Below are 21,010 nucleotides of genomic sequence, written 5' to 3'. Positions count from 1 at the left end.
CTTCACTATAACACAGGAATGAAGCAACAGGCATCAGCCTATAAAATTTTTAAAAAAAGTTTAACACATTGGGATATATAATAATAATAATAATAATAATAATAATAATAACTCCTTTAAACCTAACTACACATCTGTAATCCAATTGATTTAATCCATACAATATGTAATGCAGGTGTAACTACTACGACTGTTAGACAAACAACAGAAATATCCATGTACTACTACTACGATATGTAACAGGCTATTGTTCTTCAAGGAAATGATAAAATTCCCAAAAGCTCTGCTATGTAAGCAGGGGCCTGTCCAATATATTTTTAAAATTGGATTCTAAATTTCAACGGAAGTCAGTGAAAGGATGCAAGGATAGATATAATATGTGACCGCCAGCTAGATTTTGTTAGCAGCCTTGCCGCTGTGCTACGCACCAATTGGTGACAAGCTTTGGAGGACTGAGAGATGCACGGGAAGAGTGAATTGTAATGATCAAAGTGGGAGAAAATCAAAGTGTGTACTAAAAGATGGTTGAATGACAGTAAAGGTTTGATTTTCGCAGTATTTGAAAGATCAAGGAGACAAGACTGGGTGACCTTATCCTGTGTCAACATTGAAGCTACCAGCTGTTTGCTCATCATCTCAGATCATTCAAGTCATTTAAAGGGGAACTCTCGAAGCTTTTAGAAAGCAATTATTTAACAAAGAACACTAGTGGACTAGTTGACCAATCTTTGCTATTGTCACTAGTCGGTACCAAACACACTAGATGTTTAAACTAACCATTTTACTTTTTAATTGATGCCCAGTGCAGTTAAATTGTTGTGTTCTAAATGCTATGCATCCACCGGCCACCAGATGGCGCATCAATGTTGAGAAATACCATAAATCTGTAAATTTACACCTTTTCTGTTTGTTAACACTGTAACTGTTAGTTCTTTAAAAGGCGAAAGGATGAGCTCACGCTCTGTTAGTGATAGGGTGAGGTGTTCAATCTACCAGGAGGGGCTCGAAGTAGGGCTGTATTTATATCGTACAACGGCAGGTTAAGCAGCATGAATCATTATTGAAGAATGCAATTAATTGTTTCAAATGCCTTTATTTAGAGAGTTTTTGACATTTTCCAGTAAACAGTTCTCCAGTTTAAGTTGATAGCAGCATCTTTCTAAATTTTAGACTAGTTGGTTAGTTTATTTTTTTCCCCTTTGTTTAGTCTTTGAAGAAATTAGTCACCCAGGAATATCCCTACTAACAGCCACAATGCTTAACAGGCAAAGCATCAAGAAGCAAAAAGGTGTGTGACCATCAATGTTATACAGTCTTTTTGTTCATACCAATATCTTTAATGATGAGTTAAAGATATTCTCCCTTTAAACAGGCTCTGGTTCCAGGCTCTGTTAAATACAAAAGATTTGATTTGTGGAAATGGAGGTGGTATACACAGCAGTGCATAATGATTAACATGCACTACTATGAATAAAAACGTCGGCCACACCTTTGAGTTCAGGTGTTTTCACTTCCACTGTCACAGGCAGAATCAAACTGCCTTTACAGACGTGTGTCAAAAAATGGGTCGTTCTAAAGAGCTCACTGAATTTGATTGGGGTGCTGTGATAGCCGGAGCCCCACTGTTGCAACACATCAGTAATTTCACTTTCTGAAATTACTTCCTTCCAAGATATTCTACATTATTATTAGTGTGGTATTATTGCAAAGATTAAGAGTTTAGGAGCGACAGCAACTCAGTCAAAAAATTGGCAGACCACATAAAATTATAGAGTGAAAAGTGCAGCACTCAAAACATCCTCTGGCATCGACATCAGCACAAAAACCGTGCACCAGGAGCTTCATGGTAGAGTTTTCCACGGCTGAGAAGCTCCTTTAAGTGTAACATGTAAAGTGTAACTATATACATATGTGGCTGAGTAAGTATTTTTCAATAAACAGTGGGGTACTGCTGGCCTTAACGTAGTAACCATAAGTTTTATTCTTTAAACTTCAAAGAATATGTTTAGAAATAACATATTTCCACTATGTTGACAAAATGTTCTTCTTTTTAAGCCACTTGCTACTGGTGATTCTTCAAAATCGCTGCTCTAGAAAGAAGTGTAATTCTAGCCAACATTACTTAATGCTTATCTTTGATGTTTCAGAAAGACTGACATGAAAATAACCTTTTAAACTTAATGTGGGACAGAAGGACAGCAGGAAGAGTGAAAAATGAGTACATGAGAGGGACAGCTCAGGTCGAGCGTTTTAGAGATAAAGATAGGGTGGCAAAGCTGAGATGGTTTGGACATGTGCAGAGGAGGGATAGTGGGAATATTGTGGAAAAAATGATATGAATATAGAGCTGCAACTGTGGAGAAAAAGAGGAAGAGCACAGAGGAAATTCGTGGATGTAGTGAAGAAGGACCTGTAAAGGGTTGGTGTGACAAAAGAGGACGGGGTTAGATGGAGGCAGATGATCCACTGTGGCAACCACTAAAGGGAACAACCCAAAGAAGAAGAAAAAGACCGATGGCTGCCAGGGAGTCTTTGTAACTTTGTTACATTAATGAAAAAAACCCTAGCCCTTAATTTGGCCCTAAAAAGAAAAAGAATATAATCTAATAAAATTCATATCTAATGTACATCTAATAGATTTTTATCCAAGCAACTCTCACTACAGTTCTATATAATTATCCTGTGACCTTTGGTTAAACCACAGCCACTGATGGGTGAATGTACATAGGAATTACGTGAGTGTATTTATCAGCCAACCTTGAAATGTTTTAATATAAAAGGTTTCACTGCATTCTTCTTTGAATCTGATGGTTATATGTATGAGAAAAAACCTATACAGACACATCATGAATTTAGCAGGCTGAATAGCTGCCATTGGCAATCACCTCAGAAGTTAATAAGTTTTGTGCTTAGTTCAGACAATTTGTTAGGTGTGTGTGTGTGTGTGTGTGTGTGTGTGTGTGTGTGTGTGTGTGTGTGTGTGTGTGTGTGTGTGTGTGTGTGTGTGTGTGTGTGTGCAGAGCTTATTAAGTTAAGCATAAAGGTAACCATGCTTGGAGCATTAGAGAAAAAGACAAGGGAAAAGGGAGGGAGGTGGAAAGAATTCGACAGAAATCGCTCACACAGATTGGACACAGATGTGGGATTGGAACACACAGCTGACATTTATCCCTGTTGTCATGCTTATTGGTTATTGTAGTAAATGTTAAAGTTGACAGCAACATGAAGGAGAGTGCAGCTTTTTTGCTCATTCAAAGGAAGAGTGAGTGTACAAAACCCTTGCAAATACCACTCAGTGTGAAAGCATCGGGAGATGAGGTCCACTGCTTGTACAAACATGGATACACACACACAGAGGGATGCCGCATTTTTATGGATCTGAAGGATAATAATGATACATCTCCTATCTGTGAAGTCTATATATTCAGTGTTATCACACTGTAATACTTTTACTTTGCTTTCTCAGATTTGTTTAATAGTATTTCGTGGGTATTTTTGTTGTTGTTTTCTGTTGTGAATCTTATCTTCAATGTGATTTTCTTTCCACTTCAGAAAAATGACTTTGTTTTTCATTTTCTTGAAGATTGTTATTGTGGAGACCCTGAATAATATATCATGTGCAGATCTGAAAAGTGAAACCAATGAAGAAAAATGCTTTCGTTCTAGTGGCGAGCGGGATTGTGACTCCACTTGTTGCAAAAAGAAGTCTGACAATATAAAAATCTATGGATTATTTATTTGTTAATTTAATAAACATTTGTCCCAGGACTTAGTGAATACAACATGATTTTGTAATTATGGTCCCGATTAGTGTCAAGAAGGATGACATGCTTGGGAGGGGCAAATTCAAGTTCCTGTTGTATGAGTTTGAGGAGCCCAGCTGTAGTCAGACCATCCATCTGTCATCATGTCCACTTTCAAAACAACGAGATGCTAAGCTTGAGGCTTCAAATCAGGAGCTGTTGAAATAGCTTCATCCATCTTTTATTTAGAATCAATGGCCACGTACAAGAAAATGGAGTCACTTCATTTTTTTTTAATTTCCAAACAATAGCTGTGGGTTCCTACTCGCATTCAGGAGTTAATCATTAATCCTAGTGAAAGGTTTTCTTTCCTCTAGTCAATGAAACTCTGATAAGGAGAAGCTAGGGCGAACACAGTGTTATTGACCGAAATGCCTTTTATACTGGCCATTGACGATGCTATTTTTAAACAAAAATGTGAAAGTAAGGGTTGGATTTCCTTGCTTACAACAATTGAGTGGAAATCAATATGAATCCTATCCAACCATCCAGGATTGAAACAAAGCCCATGACACACCTTGAGCAATATAATCAAGAGAAGTGGGAACAAGACACAGCTGAAACTGTAACTGAATGGAGAATCACATTACAAAGAGGAGGCAAGAAAAAAGTTAACACAAGGAATCAAATATTAATAACCCACAAGAACACAAAAACCTAAAAACATACATTCTAGTGCTGTCAGCGTTAATGCGTTAAAACGGGCTAATCCGCATTAACGCGCTAACGCAGATCAATCCGTGTAAGGGTAAGGGGTTACACACGTTAACGCTGTCATAATGTTTAACACGATTAAATATTTTAACACAATCAACCCATCTGGAGCACAGAATGGACAAACTTTGGACAAACTGCCCGAAATGCGTTGACAGAGACATTTCAGGGATTTTGAGTCAGTCTGCGCTCCAGATGGGTTAAATGTTCATCACATCAGTCGCGATGACGCGTTAACACCGACTAACCCCTTACACGGATTGATCTGCGTTAACACGCTAATGTGTATTAGCACGTTTTAGCACGTTAATGCATTAACCCTGACAGCACTAATAAATTCTAAATAAAATTACTAAATTACTTACCTGAATTACCAGAAATACAAAACAAAAGGAAGCTAAACCCCAAAATATAAACACTTCAAATGGCAAAAAAAACCCAAACCCACAGGACATTTCATATTGTGCATTAATAAGGCTATTAAAGACAGCGAAGCAAACAGGGAGTGAGAGAGATGCTGATCAAGCATGACTGCACACACACACCAAGTCTGGAGAAGCACTCTACACTCTAATCAGCCAAAATAATTGGAGCCACTGGTGGGCTTACTCTGGCCTTTAACTGCTGTCTTTTGTTTGGATGTCATTTCAGATGTACTTTCATTCTAAATAATTATATTAAATTATTTTGATCTTAGGTTGCATTGATGTGTATTACAGATACATGTAGGTGTGTTAGGGTTAAAGAACCCTGGCTTTCTGCATCCTGGTTCACTGGCATTAATCATTAAAACATCTTTGATTACTAGTACCTGTAATTGTAGGTCCTGTTTTGACAAACAGAATATCAGAAGAGTTAAAAAGGCTAAGTTCTTAGGTTTGGCAACAATATTCAGTTCCTACACTTCATGATGGTTGAACTACTGTATGTATATGAAAATGCCACCTTAATTTAGCTACTGAATATACTGGAAACACAGAGGTCAGAACTTCATACACATTCAGTCTCACTAATTAGAGTCAAGGACAATTCAATCAAGCTGTCTTTAACCTCAAAGTCTTGTGACAAGGTCTAATCAGCATAATTAATTGAACTGAAGCACCTTGGTGTGCAGCATTTACACATTAAAAGGTTAAGTTAGACTGAGCTTGAGTCTGTTGACAGCTGGATGATAAATTGCATGTGATTTTTAGCGTAGCTGTCTCGATCCAGTCATTATCGATTAGTCCTATCACCTTTACAACAGAATTATAAACCAGTATCTGTGGGTATCCTGTAATTCTGCGATATAATAATAAGAGGGACTGTCTGAAAACAGAAACTCAACTGGAAAAGTAGCTTTATGTATCTCAAGTGTGCAGAATATTATTGCATAATCCAGTTCATTAGATTGTAATGCTACAGTTTGTGCCACCATTAAACCTTATTATACAAATATTTGTTTTTCTTTTGTGTTCACCACAGTGTTGAAGAATAAAGAAAGAATGAAAAGATTAAAAGAAAAGACTTTGTTTATTTGTATTTCTGATCTAGTGAGCTGGAACGCAGTGTTATTCGTTCTCTATTCATTCATTATTACTTGGCTTTCTTTTTCTTTAACACTTAGCAAAAAGGTTCTCGGTTCAAATCCATGATCTGGCCTTTCTGTGTGGAGTTTGCATGTTCTCCCCATGTCTGCGTGGGATCACTCCAGGTACTTACCACAGTCAAAAGAACCTAAATTAGTGTGACAGACTGCTGACCTGTCCAGGGTGTACCCCACCTCCTGTGCTACGGTAGCTGGGCTTCAGCCTGCCCGTGATCCTAAATTGCATACGTGGAAGAAAATGGGTGAATGATAGAGTTTATCATTCTACTTTAAAGTTATGACAGATTTCAAAATATACATGTAAGTTTCTTCCCTTCAACTATGACACGCACACTGTCCACAAATTCACCTTACAGTGGCAAAAAGTGAGCAGTTACTCTGCAGTATTCTCTAAAGGAAATCACAGAATACTCATCAAGGAAAAAGTGGTCTGACAGCAAAAGCTTGGGGCTTGAGGGACACACACACACACACACACACACACAGACGTGATGAAGGCTTCTCCAGAAGGAGAGGAGCATGCTTGTTATATATTTTAAGATTTGGGCCAGGAGACTGCCAAATGTGCTAGTGTGTGTGTTGGCGGGAGGCTCTTTCATCTTCTCAGCCCCTCATCTGTCTTTGTATATAGATAAGAGTATGATGCTGAAAATGACAGTAATACAGAGGAGGCTGAAAAAAAATCACCTAAGAAAGGGGCAATAAAACGATGAAGTGACAGGGGGAGGTATAAGAATAGAAACGTCGTGATGGGAGGAAGTGTAACTCAGTGCAGGGGACCTTCCTCTCCACTCTGACAGAAGCTGTCACTTCCGCACTTCCACACCTCAGAGCGCCACAGCACTGCCCCTCATCACAGCCTACATCTACCGAGCACCAGTCATGGTTCAAATACTTCTAAAATAATGGGGAAACTTTGAAGTTTTAGAGAACATGTTCAGATGAACAGAATGGAAGCACAAAATGAACAAATAATGTGATGCAGTTTATCTTCATAACATCATTACAGCTCCATCATTTGCATCCTCTGAGCTTCAACCTGATTGCTGAGCCGCTTTATTTTACAAAAGGAACAGTTTTAACATTAAGATTTGTTTACGGCTAGAACTGAGATTGACATTCATATTTTACAATGGTGAAATTGCAATACCAGAACACAATACCATGTTGCAGTAAGAGCTTTTCCCTAAGAATAAGAAAATATAAAAGCTCATAATTCTGAACAGTGGTTACATTCCAGTATTTGTTTTGTTTTTCCAGCTGAAAACGCCACATGTAAAGCACAATCCCTGCTGTTACTGTAGTTTTTACAAGATTCTTCTTTGACTTTTAAGACCCCCCCAGTACAATGATGGAAACTGGTTAAGTTTATTATTTTCACTTTGTAATACGAGCAGTGGGAAGGCTGGGAATTAGATTTGGGAGGAAAAGTGCAACTCTGTGTTATATGATAAATTATTAAGGCGCATGACAACAACATTGAACTCAGAGTGGATGTAAAAGTTGGAACTGTTTTCAGATGTCGTAAATTCACGACAAAAAATAACTCAAAAATCTGTAATCTGATTTATTGTTAGCTAGAATAAGGGTTTTTCTGCTTCTCCTACAGTAATGTGCAAAAGTCTTGAGCCACCCCTCATTTCTTAATGTTTTCTTTCCAAGAAGCCATATTTGTTTGTAATTCTTTAAAGTGCACTGAAAGAGGAATAGTTCTCCAGGCTTTCTGAAGGTTTTCAGAAGGTTTTCTTTGGACTTTGGCGGGTATTTTGCTCCTTTTAATTCCGTGTACTTGGCTATTTTCAGGCAATAGTTTTTTTCTCTTTCTTTATTTTGTTTTGATGGGTTTTTTGTTGGTTTTTTGGCCACTTAACACTGACCTATGCATCCAAGTGAACATGAATGTGTTAGCTGCCTCGTCTAATAAAAGCCACTGTCACATCACATAATTTTTCCAGTTTATTTAGCTGAATCCATGAAACGTGTCAAAGATGAGAGTTTGACATTCATAAAATATTGTTTTTTTTATTCATTTTCAGTCCTTGTACCTGAAGTCCAGGCAATATTTTATTGTTTGTTAATCCTCTTTTAACACTGTTACGAGCATAAAAAAGGCACCTAACTCAAGGGATGAAGCACAAAACAGACAACTTAGCAAAGAACCAATTTTAGCCATTGGTTTAGGCTATAGGGAGAAAATGCTAAAGTATTTCTAATTACAGAAGAACTGGAATGTTAATCAGTTAAAACAGGTCTTATGGAGTGATGAATCCAGTAAAACACTGGAGGCTGTGTCATGGTCATGGTGCCAGTGGATCTTGATGGAATTATGAACACAAGAAGTAGCATCAGATTTTGATCCACCGTGCAGTACCATCTGAAAAGCATCAGATTCAGAACATCTTCATTTTGCGGCACTACAGTGATTCCAAACACACTGCCAATGCAGTAAAGGCAAACCTGGACAGAAAAACACCTGAAAAATACTTGTTATTAATCTCTGTCTCTCTTCCACAGCATGACTTTTATCCTGTCTTCCTTCTCTCTCCCCAACCGGTTGCCACAGATGGCTGCCCCTCCCTGAGCCTGGTTCAGGTTTCTTCCTGTTAAAAGGGAGTTTTTCCTTCCCACTGTCACCAAAGTGTTTGCTCATAGGGGGTCATATGATTGTTGGGTTTTTATTTGTATGTATTATTGTAGGGTCTACCTTACAATATAAAGCGAGCTGAGGCAACTGTTGTTGTGATTTGGCGCATAATAAATAAAATTGAATTGAACTGAATTGAAAAACCATCATGAACACTATCAGTCATGGATTTGGTCTCCCCAGAGCCCGGACCTCAACTTTACTGAAGTAGTGTTGAATCAGCTTGACAGAGAAACAAGGCCACCTAAGAGAGTTCATATGTGGTCAAACTAAATATTCATCTTCAAGCTCATAAGAACTGTACAAACCCAGTTTTTTCCTTTTATACTGTATCTCTGTGTATGTTTGCATGTGTTCTGATTAATTTTCCTACCAGAAAATAAAGACATGAAGGGCAGCTCAAGACTGTTGCATAGTACTGTTTGACTTTTTTTCTTACAGTAAATTTCCTCTAACAGGTAAGTTGACCCACAAGGCAATCTTCACAAAGCGACTTGCAGTACCCCTTTAAGGCAGACTGGTGTAAAGGACACACAGAGAGTAACTGAGCAATCTGCTACCCATGGAGGGATAAAGATACGGGTTTGGAAAAATGACAGCAGGGACAGCAAGACATAATGAGCTGATCAAACGATTGTGGAGAATGAAATGCCAGAGTAGCTTAGAGCGGTGACAGACTGAGCTGTCAGGGATTCCCTGGTCTTGGTGTGAGAGTCAGCTGCCTCTGCTCTCGCTGGATTCATGGATATTTTTGCTGCAGCATCTGCCTCGTTTGCTAATAGAGCTTTCCTTCTGCTAATCTTTTCTCAAATCTTCTCACACCACTCAGATTCCCAATTCACCATGGTCACTAATCACAATCACATCCAAAATGTGATTTCTTTTTAAAATTACCTCACATAGTCTGACGTTGTCTCTTTTGTATTTTCACTCATATAGTTTTTTGGTTTAATTCGAAACTGTTGAATAAACTGCCACTTTATTAAACCTACACATTTAGGGATTAAGTTACTGTGTCGAATATAGCTTATACAATCAAGCACAACATTGGGTGCTCTCCCTGGGCTCTTCAGACAAAGATGTACAAAGGGAACACTACTGAGGTCACACTGTTTCAGTCACCGCTTGCTGACTCGGTCTGTTTGTGTTATCGAGTCAGGAAGTATTTCAGTGCCTTGTTACAGTCAGTAGTCAAACATGCAATCTCAATTCTTTCTTCATCTCAAAGATAATGAGGGTCACAGGTTGGATGACCCGTGACTCAGTGCTTCAAATGTGGTAGCAGGAAAAATTAAGGCGAGGAGAATATATTATAATTATGAAGACGGGTATTATGAAATTTACACAAATGGCAGATGACTGAAGACGGCGATGTGTCAGTGTTGAGAAGTCATGTTTGTCCACAGCCGAACATAATAAATATGTATACAGGCAAATAGTACAACAGCAGCATCCCTCTGGAGTCCTCTTTCTCACCAGTCAACGTTTGCTACCCCAATTCTTGCTTGTCTGTATTTCTAGTTCAGTCATCCAAATTCTGAACACTGTATCTGAGTCTAAATGCTCCACACTGGACTTAGTGGACTGCAGAATTTACTCCCTCTCTTTGCCATTACCCACTGTGTACTGTGCAGGAGTGATCTTGTTTTCTTAGAAATTTTGCCCGTGGGGAAAAAGCGTTTGGACTAAACCATATAGACAGATGAATAAAACGAAGAGCTGAAGGCTGCAAAGCTGCAGACTTACTGTGTCTATTTTGGGGGTCGGCTCTTTCTGATTACAAGGATTAAAATTCAGCACTTTATATTATGGCTTTGGCACTCACACCTGTGGCCCTCTGGGTAAAAATCTCTTTACTGACATCTTATATTAAAATAATTACACTATTTCTACCGTTTCTGTGAGTGGAGTTCGGGAGAAAGGCCAAGAATATTTTAGTGTCCACACCACTTTAAAGTTATAATCTTTTATTACATTAATGCTTTCATGATCTCAGACCCCCATTTTTATTATAGCTTTTTTTTCCAGCTCCTTTTCATTTACATTCTATAATCACTCTTGATGTAATGTAATGTTTGTTGGATGCAACGAAAAGACCCGTGCAGAATTTAGATTTTCCAAGCACAGAGGGTATTCTTGCACAAGAAAACTATGCATGCATGTAATTAAAAACAAAGAAAAATTCTCCACACCACTGATAACAGCCTCGCCGTCTATTGTTATTTCTCTTCAAACGAGGACCAGGAGACTGCCAAGTAAGAGTATTAAGCTACTGCTAATGTAAAGAGAATATGCTGCCTCACATTAAAAGCGTTGGACTGGCAAAACATGAGGGATTAATTATGAAAGATTTAAAAACTGCAATGTGTTTTGCACTGAAGTAAGTGCTGACTATGACTGCTTATCAACAATCTTTTTTTTCTTTTTTTTTAGCGGTCCATTAAATTTTTAATGGAACGAGACGGCGCAGGCACAGGTTAGAGGAGTGGTTAGATGAAGAGCTGTAGGTGACTGGCTGAATCCTCCTCTACAGGGTCATCATCGGCGATGTGATTCGCTGTGCACAACGGCTCTTTGTACTATGTGCTGCGTGAGATCAGATCCAGATCAGATCAGACATCTTTATAAAACCAAAGTGAGCTAATTGCACTAAAAACAGAGTCACCTGTATTTCCACTTGTGTTTGATGTTTAAGGAATTATTGTTGTATCATTAAACTGCAGTCATGGTAATCAACCAGGACTAATTATATCAGGATTACAGCTTAGTTTAAACTCTGCATCGCTCTTTTTTTTCTGTCTCTCTTTTTAACCATTAATCCGATAACACGTTCACTTCTACACGTGAAAGATCCCTAGTTTATAACCGGCAGGAGAAATAAACCCAGCCTCAGGGGATCACAGGCCCAGATAAACGGGAGGATAGCGTCAGGAAGGGCATCTGGTGTAAAATGGTGAAAAATCTCTGCCAAATCAAACATGCAGATCCACCCTCGGGAAAATATTGAGCAGCTGAAAGTACCTTTAATCCAACAGACGTGTTGACTAAACAATCTGTTTATTCTCAAAAAGTCCAAGTTTCTTTCAAGACTCTGCTCCTCCCCATCATCTCTGAGACTGGCTAACGCTCTGGGCTGTATCTCGCTACTGCCTAAACTTTCCTCTGAGATGGGGAATGATGTGCAGTCACTGTTTTGAGGGATGAATTGTGTTATTTCAATACACTTGCATCTAACCTCATTTGACAGCAACTACAGTGCTGTGAAAATGCATTTTACCCCCTTCCTGAGTTCTTAGTTTTATGCATATTTGTCACACTTTCATGTTTCAGAGCATCAAACTCATGTTAATATTAGACAAAGATAACCCGAGTAAATACAAAATGCAGTTTTTAAATTATGATTTTATTTATTAAGGGAAACAAGTAATCCAAACCTCTCTGGCCCTGTGTGAAAAAGAAACTGCCTCCTAAATCTATCAGCTGGTTGTGATAACAGGCTATGACTAATTTTCACGTCACTTTGGCCCACTTTCTTTGCAGAGGTGTTTTAGTTCTGTTATATTGGAGGTTTTTTGAACACAAGGGGCCTGTTTAAGGATCTCAGATTTAAATCTGTTTAATAAACCAAGTGTGCTTGAGCTTCAGGGGATGAATTGATGGTCAGATATTCTTCTTCAGGATTTTCTGATAGAGAGCAAATTTTTAGAACTATGATAAGTCTTCCAGGTCCTGAAGCAGCAAAATTGCCCAGATCATCAGACCATCAAATGCTATATTACAAAAACCTTCCAGAAAGTTCAACTTTTGTCTCGTCAGTACAGAGAGCATTTTCCCAAAAGTCTTGGTGATCATCAAGGACTTTTATTGGCAAATGTAAAACAAGACCTCTGACCTTGACTGAGGCAAGTTAGGCCTGCAGGGGCCTGGGGGTGGGCACAATCACGGAGTCCATATTACCATCAGGGTGTACACCTCACCCCTGGCGTCGTTGCCCACCTCTCAATTTTAAATACACGTAGACATTGAGGGCTATCAGGAGGGACTATGCGCTTACCTGCTGCTTCTTGGCAGGTAGCTCCATGCCCTCCTGGGTTTTAATTGCACCTTAGAACACACATGCATCAACACTACAATGAGCGGGTGGAGGGAGGTTTGGAGTCTTCTCTCACCCCCATTCTCTGCGGCCTGCTGGAGCGGGGGGGCTAGGAGGAGTTGGCCGTCCGACTGCGGTCTGGAGTGTGGGGCCTCCCTGCTGCTACGGAGTCGGGGCGGTCTGCCTCTCCCCACCGCAGGGAAAAGGGTAACACCACCTGGGTCTGGGTGCAGTTCCCCCCTCCAGGGGCAAGGGTACCTAGACCCGGTTTGTAGAGTATGCTTGGGGAGTGTGATCGTGTGTACAGCGTCTCTTTATGTCTGTCTCCACGTTGGTTGAGTGTGGAGTGAGTGCATATGAGAGCATGAGGGGGGGAATGGATGTTTGTATCTGTGTGTGCCTGTATGTCTGTGTCTATATGTCAGGTTGGGTATCAGACACCACCTCTCTGGGGACACCTCAGGCCCTCCAAGGTTTGGAGGCCTATCTCCACCCCTCCACCACTTCCCCTGCCGGTGGCGGCCTCCCTCAGGTGTCGGTGCGTTGGTGGTTCTTTGTGTCTGGGGGTGGGCGTCCAGGTACACACCGGCTCACTCCTTGGCGGCCGCTTATCGGGGCCTGGAACCTGGGGCTCGCTCGGGCCACTTCGGAGGTGGGGTGCCCCCGGCCTCTCGGCCTGGGGCTCGGTCACTCAGGCACAGCTGGCTGCCGGCGGAGCTCACGGGCGCGTCACTGCAACTCCCCCTGGCTTCTGCTCCGCGGCTGCTGAGTGAGCCCTCATCTGGGACTCTCCTCAGCTCTTTCTGGGACAGTGGCGCGGCTGCCCCTCTGTTGGTCTTCTATGGTCTCTTGTGTTCTGGGGGCCTCTGGATGTCTGGAGTTTTGATCTCCTCCATACCCGCTTCATACCCTGGAGGACGGGGCTATGCCCCCCCCCCCCCCACACTCCCTAGCAGATCGTTACATGGAGAAACCTTTGGAATACAAGCGCGCTGATCCACACAGGTATGCACACAGGTGTTCACTGCTCGTAGACTTAAATTATACCTTTCTTGGCTGCTACTTCGAAGCACATCTGTCCTGCGTACTGCACAACAACATTGAATATTTAGTATTTACTGCTGTTTACACTTAGCTAGATTAATGCGATGGTGTTGTGTTTAGTATGTTGCTTTGTTTTTTTTTGTTTTTTTGCTTGTTTTCTATTCTTCTCTCAACAGGTGATCCAGGAGATTCTTTTTTTTTTTCTCCCCCCCTTTCTCACTGTCCCTCTCCCCTTCTGTTTTTCCTTTCCTTCCTCTTTCTTTCTCCCTTTCCTATCCCTCACTCATGTCTGTCCCGTCTGTAACATCTGAAAATAAAATATAATAAATAATAAAAACAAAGATCGACCAAATGGACCAATACGGCAATGCCACGAAGATCCATTTGGCAAAGTAAATCCATTGGGTATCCTTGTTGGTCTTCAGACAACAATTCTGATGGCTAAAGAACCAAATGGGACAGGCAAAAAAAAAAAAAAAAAAAAAAAGGATCTCAGATTTAAATCTGTTTAATAAACCAAGTGTGCTTGAGCTTCAGGGGATGAATTGATGGTCAGATATTCTTCTTCAGGATTTTCTGATAGAGAGCAAATTTTTAGAACTATGGTAAGTCTTCCAGGTCCTGAAGCAGCAAAATTGCCCAGATCATCAGACCATCAAATGCTATATTACAAAAACCTTCCAGAAAGTTCAACTTTTGTCTCGTCAGTACAGAGAGCATTTTCCCAAAAGTCTTGGTGATCATCAAGGACTTTTATTGGCAAATGTAAAACAAGACCTCTGACCTTGACTGAGGCAAGTTAGGCCTGCAGTTCTTTAAATGCTGTTCTGGGTTCTTTTGTGACCTCCTGGATGAGTTGTTGAGTAATTTTGGTAGGCTTGCCACTCCTGGGAAGATTCACTGCTGCTCCAAGTTTTCTGCATGTGTGGATAATGGCTCACACCATGGTTAGAGTCCCAGAGCCTTAAATACTGGCTTCGTGACCCTTTCCAGAGTGACTGTTGTCAAAGTTTTTGTTTCTCATCTCCTCCAGAGTTTCTTAGATCATGGTTGCGTTTTGGTATCTTTTAGCCTACATCAGACAGATTCTGTTTAAGGACTTCTTGATTCAACGTGCCTGGCAGTAATCAGGCCTGTGAGTGACTCAGCTTTCCAAAAATTGTGGTTACGCAGTTATTTCATGATTTAACACGAGGTGGCGGTTACTTTTTCCACATATGAATAGGGGGGTGTAGACAGTTTCTTTCATTTAAGAAATATTTAAAAAGTGCATTTTGTATTTCCCCGGATTATCTTTGTCGAATATTAAAAACCTTTTGCTCTCAAACATGTACGTGTGACAGATGTGCAAAAAATACTAATGAAAAATACTAAAAAAATAAATCAGGAAGGGGGCAAATAGTTTTTCATGACACTGCATATCAAAAAATGATCTAATGGCTGATGCCAGCTTCAGATCACACATTAGTATGCCTCATTACCAATGCATGCAATTAAGAATAATCCTTTTTTATCACCATAATTTTCTTCAATAAATAAGTAATTTCTGCCTGGTTCCAAATTGTTGCTTCTGGCACAAACAGATCTACTCTGTTTTGCTGTGTATGACAGCCTGTAAAATAGCAGCCATCTTCTCTGGGCAATCAAGAGGCTTTTAGATTGCTTTGATACGGGTTCTCACGGTTGTTATGGTGCCTATCTATTTTCTGAGCCTCAGGTCTTAATCTTGAAAATCTCTCAACAATCTAGATCTCCCTAACTGTGTGTCCTCCATCTTATCTTCCTCTTCTGTCTCTTTCTTTTTGTCTCTGTCTTTCTTGCTTTTGTCGCCTGTTCTGCTTGCAAGCAGTGTTCGGGTATTTATGGGACGTGCTTATTCAATTGTCCGACTATGAGCTTCGGGACAAACACACTGACAAAATTCAAGCTTGTATTGCTTGATTGAGGACACGAGCTCTGTCACACAACCACTCAAGGAAGAAATGAGTCCTTGGTATTTGTCTAAGCTCTTGCTTGTTGCGCTCTGGATTACAAGGAAAGGGAAATAAGACCAATCTCATTATCCTCTCCTTCTTTGCTGAGCATTTAACTAGAGATTTTTTTTTTTTTAAAAAAGGACTTTATCTTTGTGTTTATTTGTGTTTCTCTTGTTTTATACTTTGCCTAATGTCAGAGATCATATCCCTTTAGAATAAGACATGCGTGACTCCTGGGGTGCTAACCTATGATGACTGCATGGCATTAGTGGTTTCATAGCACAGGGCCAACCCAAAGTCACACTTTCAGCCTCTCACTAAGGTCACTGCATCTCCCGAGGCTTGGAACAGACAGCAGCTTGGCAAGCAAGGGCAAATAGAAAGTAACGTTCCCTTAAAGGCAGGCTGTCTTTGGAAAAATTTGGATGTGAATAATGCAGAGATTTCAAGCCTCTTAGGATTAAAGTCCACTGTTTGTGTGGGTGGGCAGTCAAGCAGAGAGGATAACTTCCTTGCCACAGTCAGCATTATTTAATCAGAATCAAAGACAAACCGAATTACCAAACTTGCATATGGGAAAGACACCTCTGATGCATTCATATCTGCTCGTTAGACCTACTTCAGGATGAATTCATTCATTTCCCCTCGGTACATGTTCACAATTATGAAAGAATATGAACAGCAAAATGAGCAAAAATCTTTTCTTCATTTTCCTTCTAGTTTGTCAAATTCAAGAGTGAGCTGCAGAGGAAGAAAACACCAAGTTGTGAAACTAAATTTAAGACGACTGGTAACTCTCCCTGGCAAACATGCACAGATGAGACTGTCGTTTTCTTCCCAAGATAAAAATACAGTGCATTACACCTACACCAAGCCTACACCGCACAGCAGGCACGGATAGCGGCAGCCAAAACCTGTCCTCTACACCTTCAGCGGAGAAAACAACAGAAACTAGTTGACCCCAATTATCCTGCCTTCACCACAGTCTTTGAGGTTAGATACGAACAGGATCCGCTGCCCTTCGAGGCCAGAGGGCGACTCTATCTGGTCTGCTGAAATAAAACTTGTTCGATACAACAATAACTTTGAGCCCCAAAGAAACGCAGAAGATCAAATTCTCCCTTCTCTGAATACACGATTGAAACTTGCTCTTAAAATTTGGCACTCTGTATCCATCAAATCAAAATGAACAGCAAACAAAGGAATCTGGCTTCTATGGCTTCTTGGTTCACCAGCTTTGTCACTAGTTAATCCTATTTAATCCAAGGTATCGGTATCAAATGTAGCCCAGCAGGAAAGTAACAACCTTCCCAAAGCTGAACAACATGCAGTGCATGTCTGTGTGTGTGCACTGTCTCATAGAAGAACGTGATGCTCGGTAACCATCCTGCTCTTACAGTTTTTTCTGAATGCTTAAACCCTAACTGTGATTCCTGTAGCACAATCTCTAAAACTATTCAGACTTATAGCAAAACCACTCACTGAGTTTGCAAAACTAAAAGCACAAAAACTGCTTTGCACTCAGTTTGCAATTTTGTAACACACGCTTTGCAAAACTGTAGGCACAATTCACTGCACAACACTCAATTACCAAATTTCCAACACACTCCTAGCAAAAGTATACACATGTATGGCTATCATTAACACTAATTTGCCAACTGTCTGGCACACTTTCACATGTGAAAACTTTTTTAGATAATTAGTTCACTTTGCAATCAGCCTAAGCACTATAATACAGGTAAGCTGTGTGTGCGGAGTACAATGGAGGGAGCAGAAAGAGTGAGAAGTAGAGGAGGCCGAGGAAGAGGACGTGGAGGTGAAGAAGTAGGATGAAGAGGACGACAAGGACAAGGAGGAGCAAGAGGAAGACGAGGAGGAGGGAGAGGAAGATGAGGAGGGGGGAGAGGAAGGGTAGGAAGAGTAAGAAATAGAATTGCTGATGACATCAGAGCTACAATAGTGGACCATGTAATCAACCGTGGAATGACCCTGAGGGTAGCTGGCCAACGGGTCCAGCCTAACTCGAGCCGCTACACTGTAGCAAGTACCATAGGGACATCTTGAAATGAGAATCGGTTAGTACAGTCACTTCGCACAAAGATTTGTAGCACTGCCATATGCCAATGAGAAACACACCAATACCATTGATGTAAAAATACTGAAATTGTTACTTTACAGAATTGCTAGATGACCAGATGCTGGGGCAGAGGAAGCATGTTCACTGCAGACCAAGTAACCCATATAGTCATTATGGCGATTGCAAATAATCCTATACTTGGAAATAAACACTTGTGTTTGTTTTGATGTGTTTGAATAAACACCAGTACTTGAAGTTTGGATCCCTCTATGCTTATGGATCTATGACAGAAGTATGAGCTCAAACTGACATAGCCTACCTTGTGCACAGAGAAAGCAAAAGCCAGATGTGTTTTATATTCATACCATCAGTGTGCAGTTGGCGCATTGTGTGCTTAGTAGATGATGGCTTGTGTGTACTGTTTGATACGGAAACACCATTTTTACGAAGGTGTGAAGAGTTAATCTAGCTGTGTTTGCTTTTGCAAGAGAACTACAATGTTTTGATTATTGGGTGACAGGTTTTCTTATTTGTGTGAAGAGTTTTGCAAAATTAGCCAATAGTTACAAAAAATGTGCTTAAGCAATCAGAAAAAACTGTAATATCCTATTAGGGGTAGATCAAGTGTACTGATGGGGGAGACTGAGTGTTATCAGAAGCAGATTAAAGCTCTGTGCAGTGTAGAGGGAATATGGGGAGTAAAACTCACTTCATTAAGGTGATCAAGTGCTTTGTGGCTGGGGCTTCTGTGCTACAATACAACACTTGCCTCGTGATGATGATGATGATGATGATGATGATGATGAAGATTGTATTGTGTGAAACTGCATTTTTCTTTCAATGTGGCACAGATTCACAGAAGCAAATCCTAGAGCCTAGTATCACATTCAAATATACAAAGGGCATATCCAAGATACTTTATGCTTTTTTTTCATCTCTCTATCTGAGTTTATCCATGTCAAACACAATCAGGACACACCATCAGGCTCTTGTTGGCCGGATAATCCGTCTGCTGTGAGAGCACACACAGAGTTGGACCACTTAGCCAAGAGATAGATATTAATGACACACACGGAATGCACGCACTGTGTCTACACACTCCAAAATGAGAGGAGCGTCTTCTTCTTTTTTTTCCTTCTTCTTTTATTTTCCCATAAATGGAAAAGATGCAGCAAGGGGATGCATTGTAGATATCGGGACTTGTAGCTCAACTGAGATGATATCGAGCATAAAAATAAGCAAAATGGTAAATGATAAAATCATGATGCACCTGGAGCTTAATAGCTCCAAGATAGACAAACAATTATAACCTATTTATGTTAGTTTTTGCTTGCGAGGAAGAAGCTTCACAGAAAAAAAGGGGGGCAAAGTATCATTTCATCATTGTGTGCTTAGTTAGATTACTGTGTCGTGTCTGGTGAAACGGTCAGATGAGCTGTCGCTGCAGCTCTCTAACCGGCTGTGATCCAAAGAAACTAAATACTAGTTCTTTCATAAGAGTCAGTACAGAGCGCGCTCATAACAGAAAGTCTATTCTGGTGGAGATTTAAGTTGTTTTTTTTTGTTTTGTTTTTTGCAACCTGTTAACCACAGCGTCGGTCTGCTGCTGGTTTGACAGCGGTCTGTCCACGCTGCTGAACCGCAGCTACCGCCACACACACACACACAAGCACGGGGACCTGTTCGTTCAGCACCACACCGCGGCACATAAACCTGAACACAACACTTCTGTGTCGAAATAATGGAAAGGCATATGTATAACATCAGTGACGAAAATGAATGTCATCGCCAAGACGCGCGTAGTTGCCAGGCAGTTTTTCATTATTATTATTTTTGTTATTAATTTGAATGTTTTCGGTGTTTCTCAGATAACTCAGCTGCTGGAGCCTTTACTTACACGAAAACTCCGAAAAGCAGAACTCTGATGCCAATCTCCAGAGCCAATTCTCGCATGTTTTTCCTGCGGTCTGGAGGCGACACGTTCATGATTCGGAGACAATCCGTCAACTCAAGCAGAAAAAAGGCGGTCCCGGTCAGTTCTGGAGGCTTTTTCACTTTTGTAATCCACCTTAACAAAAGCCCAGCGCTCCCTAATCGCGCATGCCGTGCACCTCCATTGCAACTCGGTCACCTGAAGCAGTCTTCCTCTCTTTTTCGCTCCTTCGCCTGTCTCCGCTCGTCCCCGTCTGTTTCTGTCCCCCTCGGGCGATTTTCTTTAAAGCAACTCTGTTGCTGACAGCTGCTCTTCTATCGAGTGAAACTCTTCCTCTTCCACTCCATCAGTTTCTTAATTTAAGATTGGAGTTCGGGGCCAGAAGATATCAGCCGATTTGGGAGAAGGTACAGGTGTGGGTCAGCACAGAGAGGGAAGTGATGGGAGGCTGCAAAGTAAAAGGGAGATACTCAGAGCGTCAGCGAGCTTGTGTGGTGTGGGTCTCGCTCTCTCTTCTCTCTCTCTCTCTCTCTTCCTCTCCCTCTCTCTCATCCTCTGCGTTTGACTTTGGAGATTCAGATGACTAGAAGTTTCTGGAACACCACACAGACACTCATGGGAGGAAAAGAAAGGCTCGAGTGCTCATGTCCAACACTCCTCCATGTTTCTTCTTGTCTGCTCTGCACTAAAGAGACCTTGAACCAACATCTCTTCACAGACTACAATGACCCACTGGCTGTAAAAGCGACACAAAGCAGGGCGACCCTCCGCTGGCACAATCTGGGCAGGTGTTCATGACCAGACCCTTTACAACTCTAGTAGAACTAATCCATCAACACCGGTATCAGGCTTACCTGATATTACTGACACATGATATTGCAATCCTGGAACAAAAGAAGACCACTTTGGGAGGGGCGGAGGGACTTTCTCTCTGTTGGGCCTTCCACATACTGTCCAATCATACCCTATGACAAATCTAGCACCTCAGGGTCTAAGCAGTCAGGCAGTGATGAAGAAGCACAGACAGCAGCAATACCTGTGAGCCAGGAAACCTTGCCAGCCTTTTATAGACACACATGAATATTTTATGCCCTCTAAAGCTGGCCTTCCTGCATTACCTGCCAGTCTGAAACGTGCC

General features: G+C 40.9%; 1 protein-coding gene across 1 annotated transcript in view; it reads right to left on the bottom strand.

The window, feature by feature from the left end:
- The window catches only part of plpp4 (phospholipid phosphatase 4), a 49,268-nt gene extending 28,924 nt beyond the window's left edge, over nt 1–20,344 (bottom strand). Inside the window, exon 1 of the mRNA XM_080868680.1 lies at nt 19,837–20,344. Within this exon, the coding sequence (XP_080724806.1) occupies nt 19,837–19,925 (89 nt within the window). The 5' untranslated portion in view covers nt 19,926–20,344. The remainder of the gene's footprint in view (nt 1–19,836) is intronic.
- Between the last annotated feature and the right edge of the window lie 666 nt (nt 20,345–21,010).

This window comes from Rhamphochromis sp. 'chilingali' (assembly GCF_963969265.1).
Source record: "Rhamphochromis sp. 'chilingali' genome assembly, chromosome: 20".
NCBI classification, from domain to species: domain Eukaryota; kingdom Metazoa; phylum Chordata; class Actinopteri; order Cichliformes; family Cichlidae; genus Rhamphochromis; species Rhamphochromis sp. 'chilingali'.
This window is presented reverse-complemented; position numbering and strand designations above follow the sequence as displayed.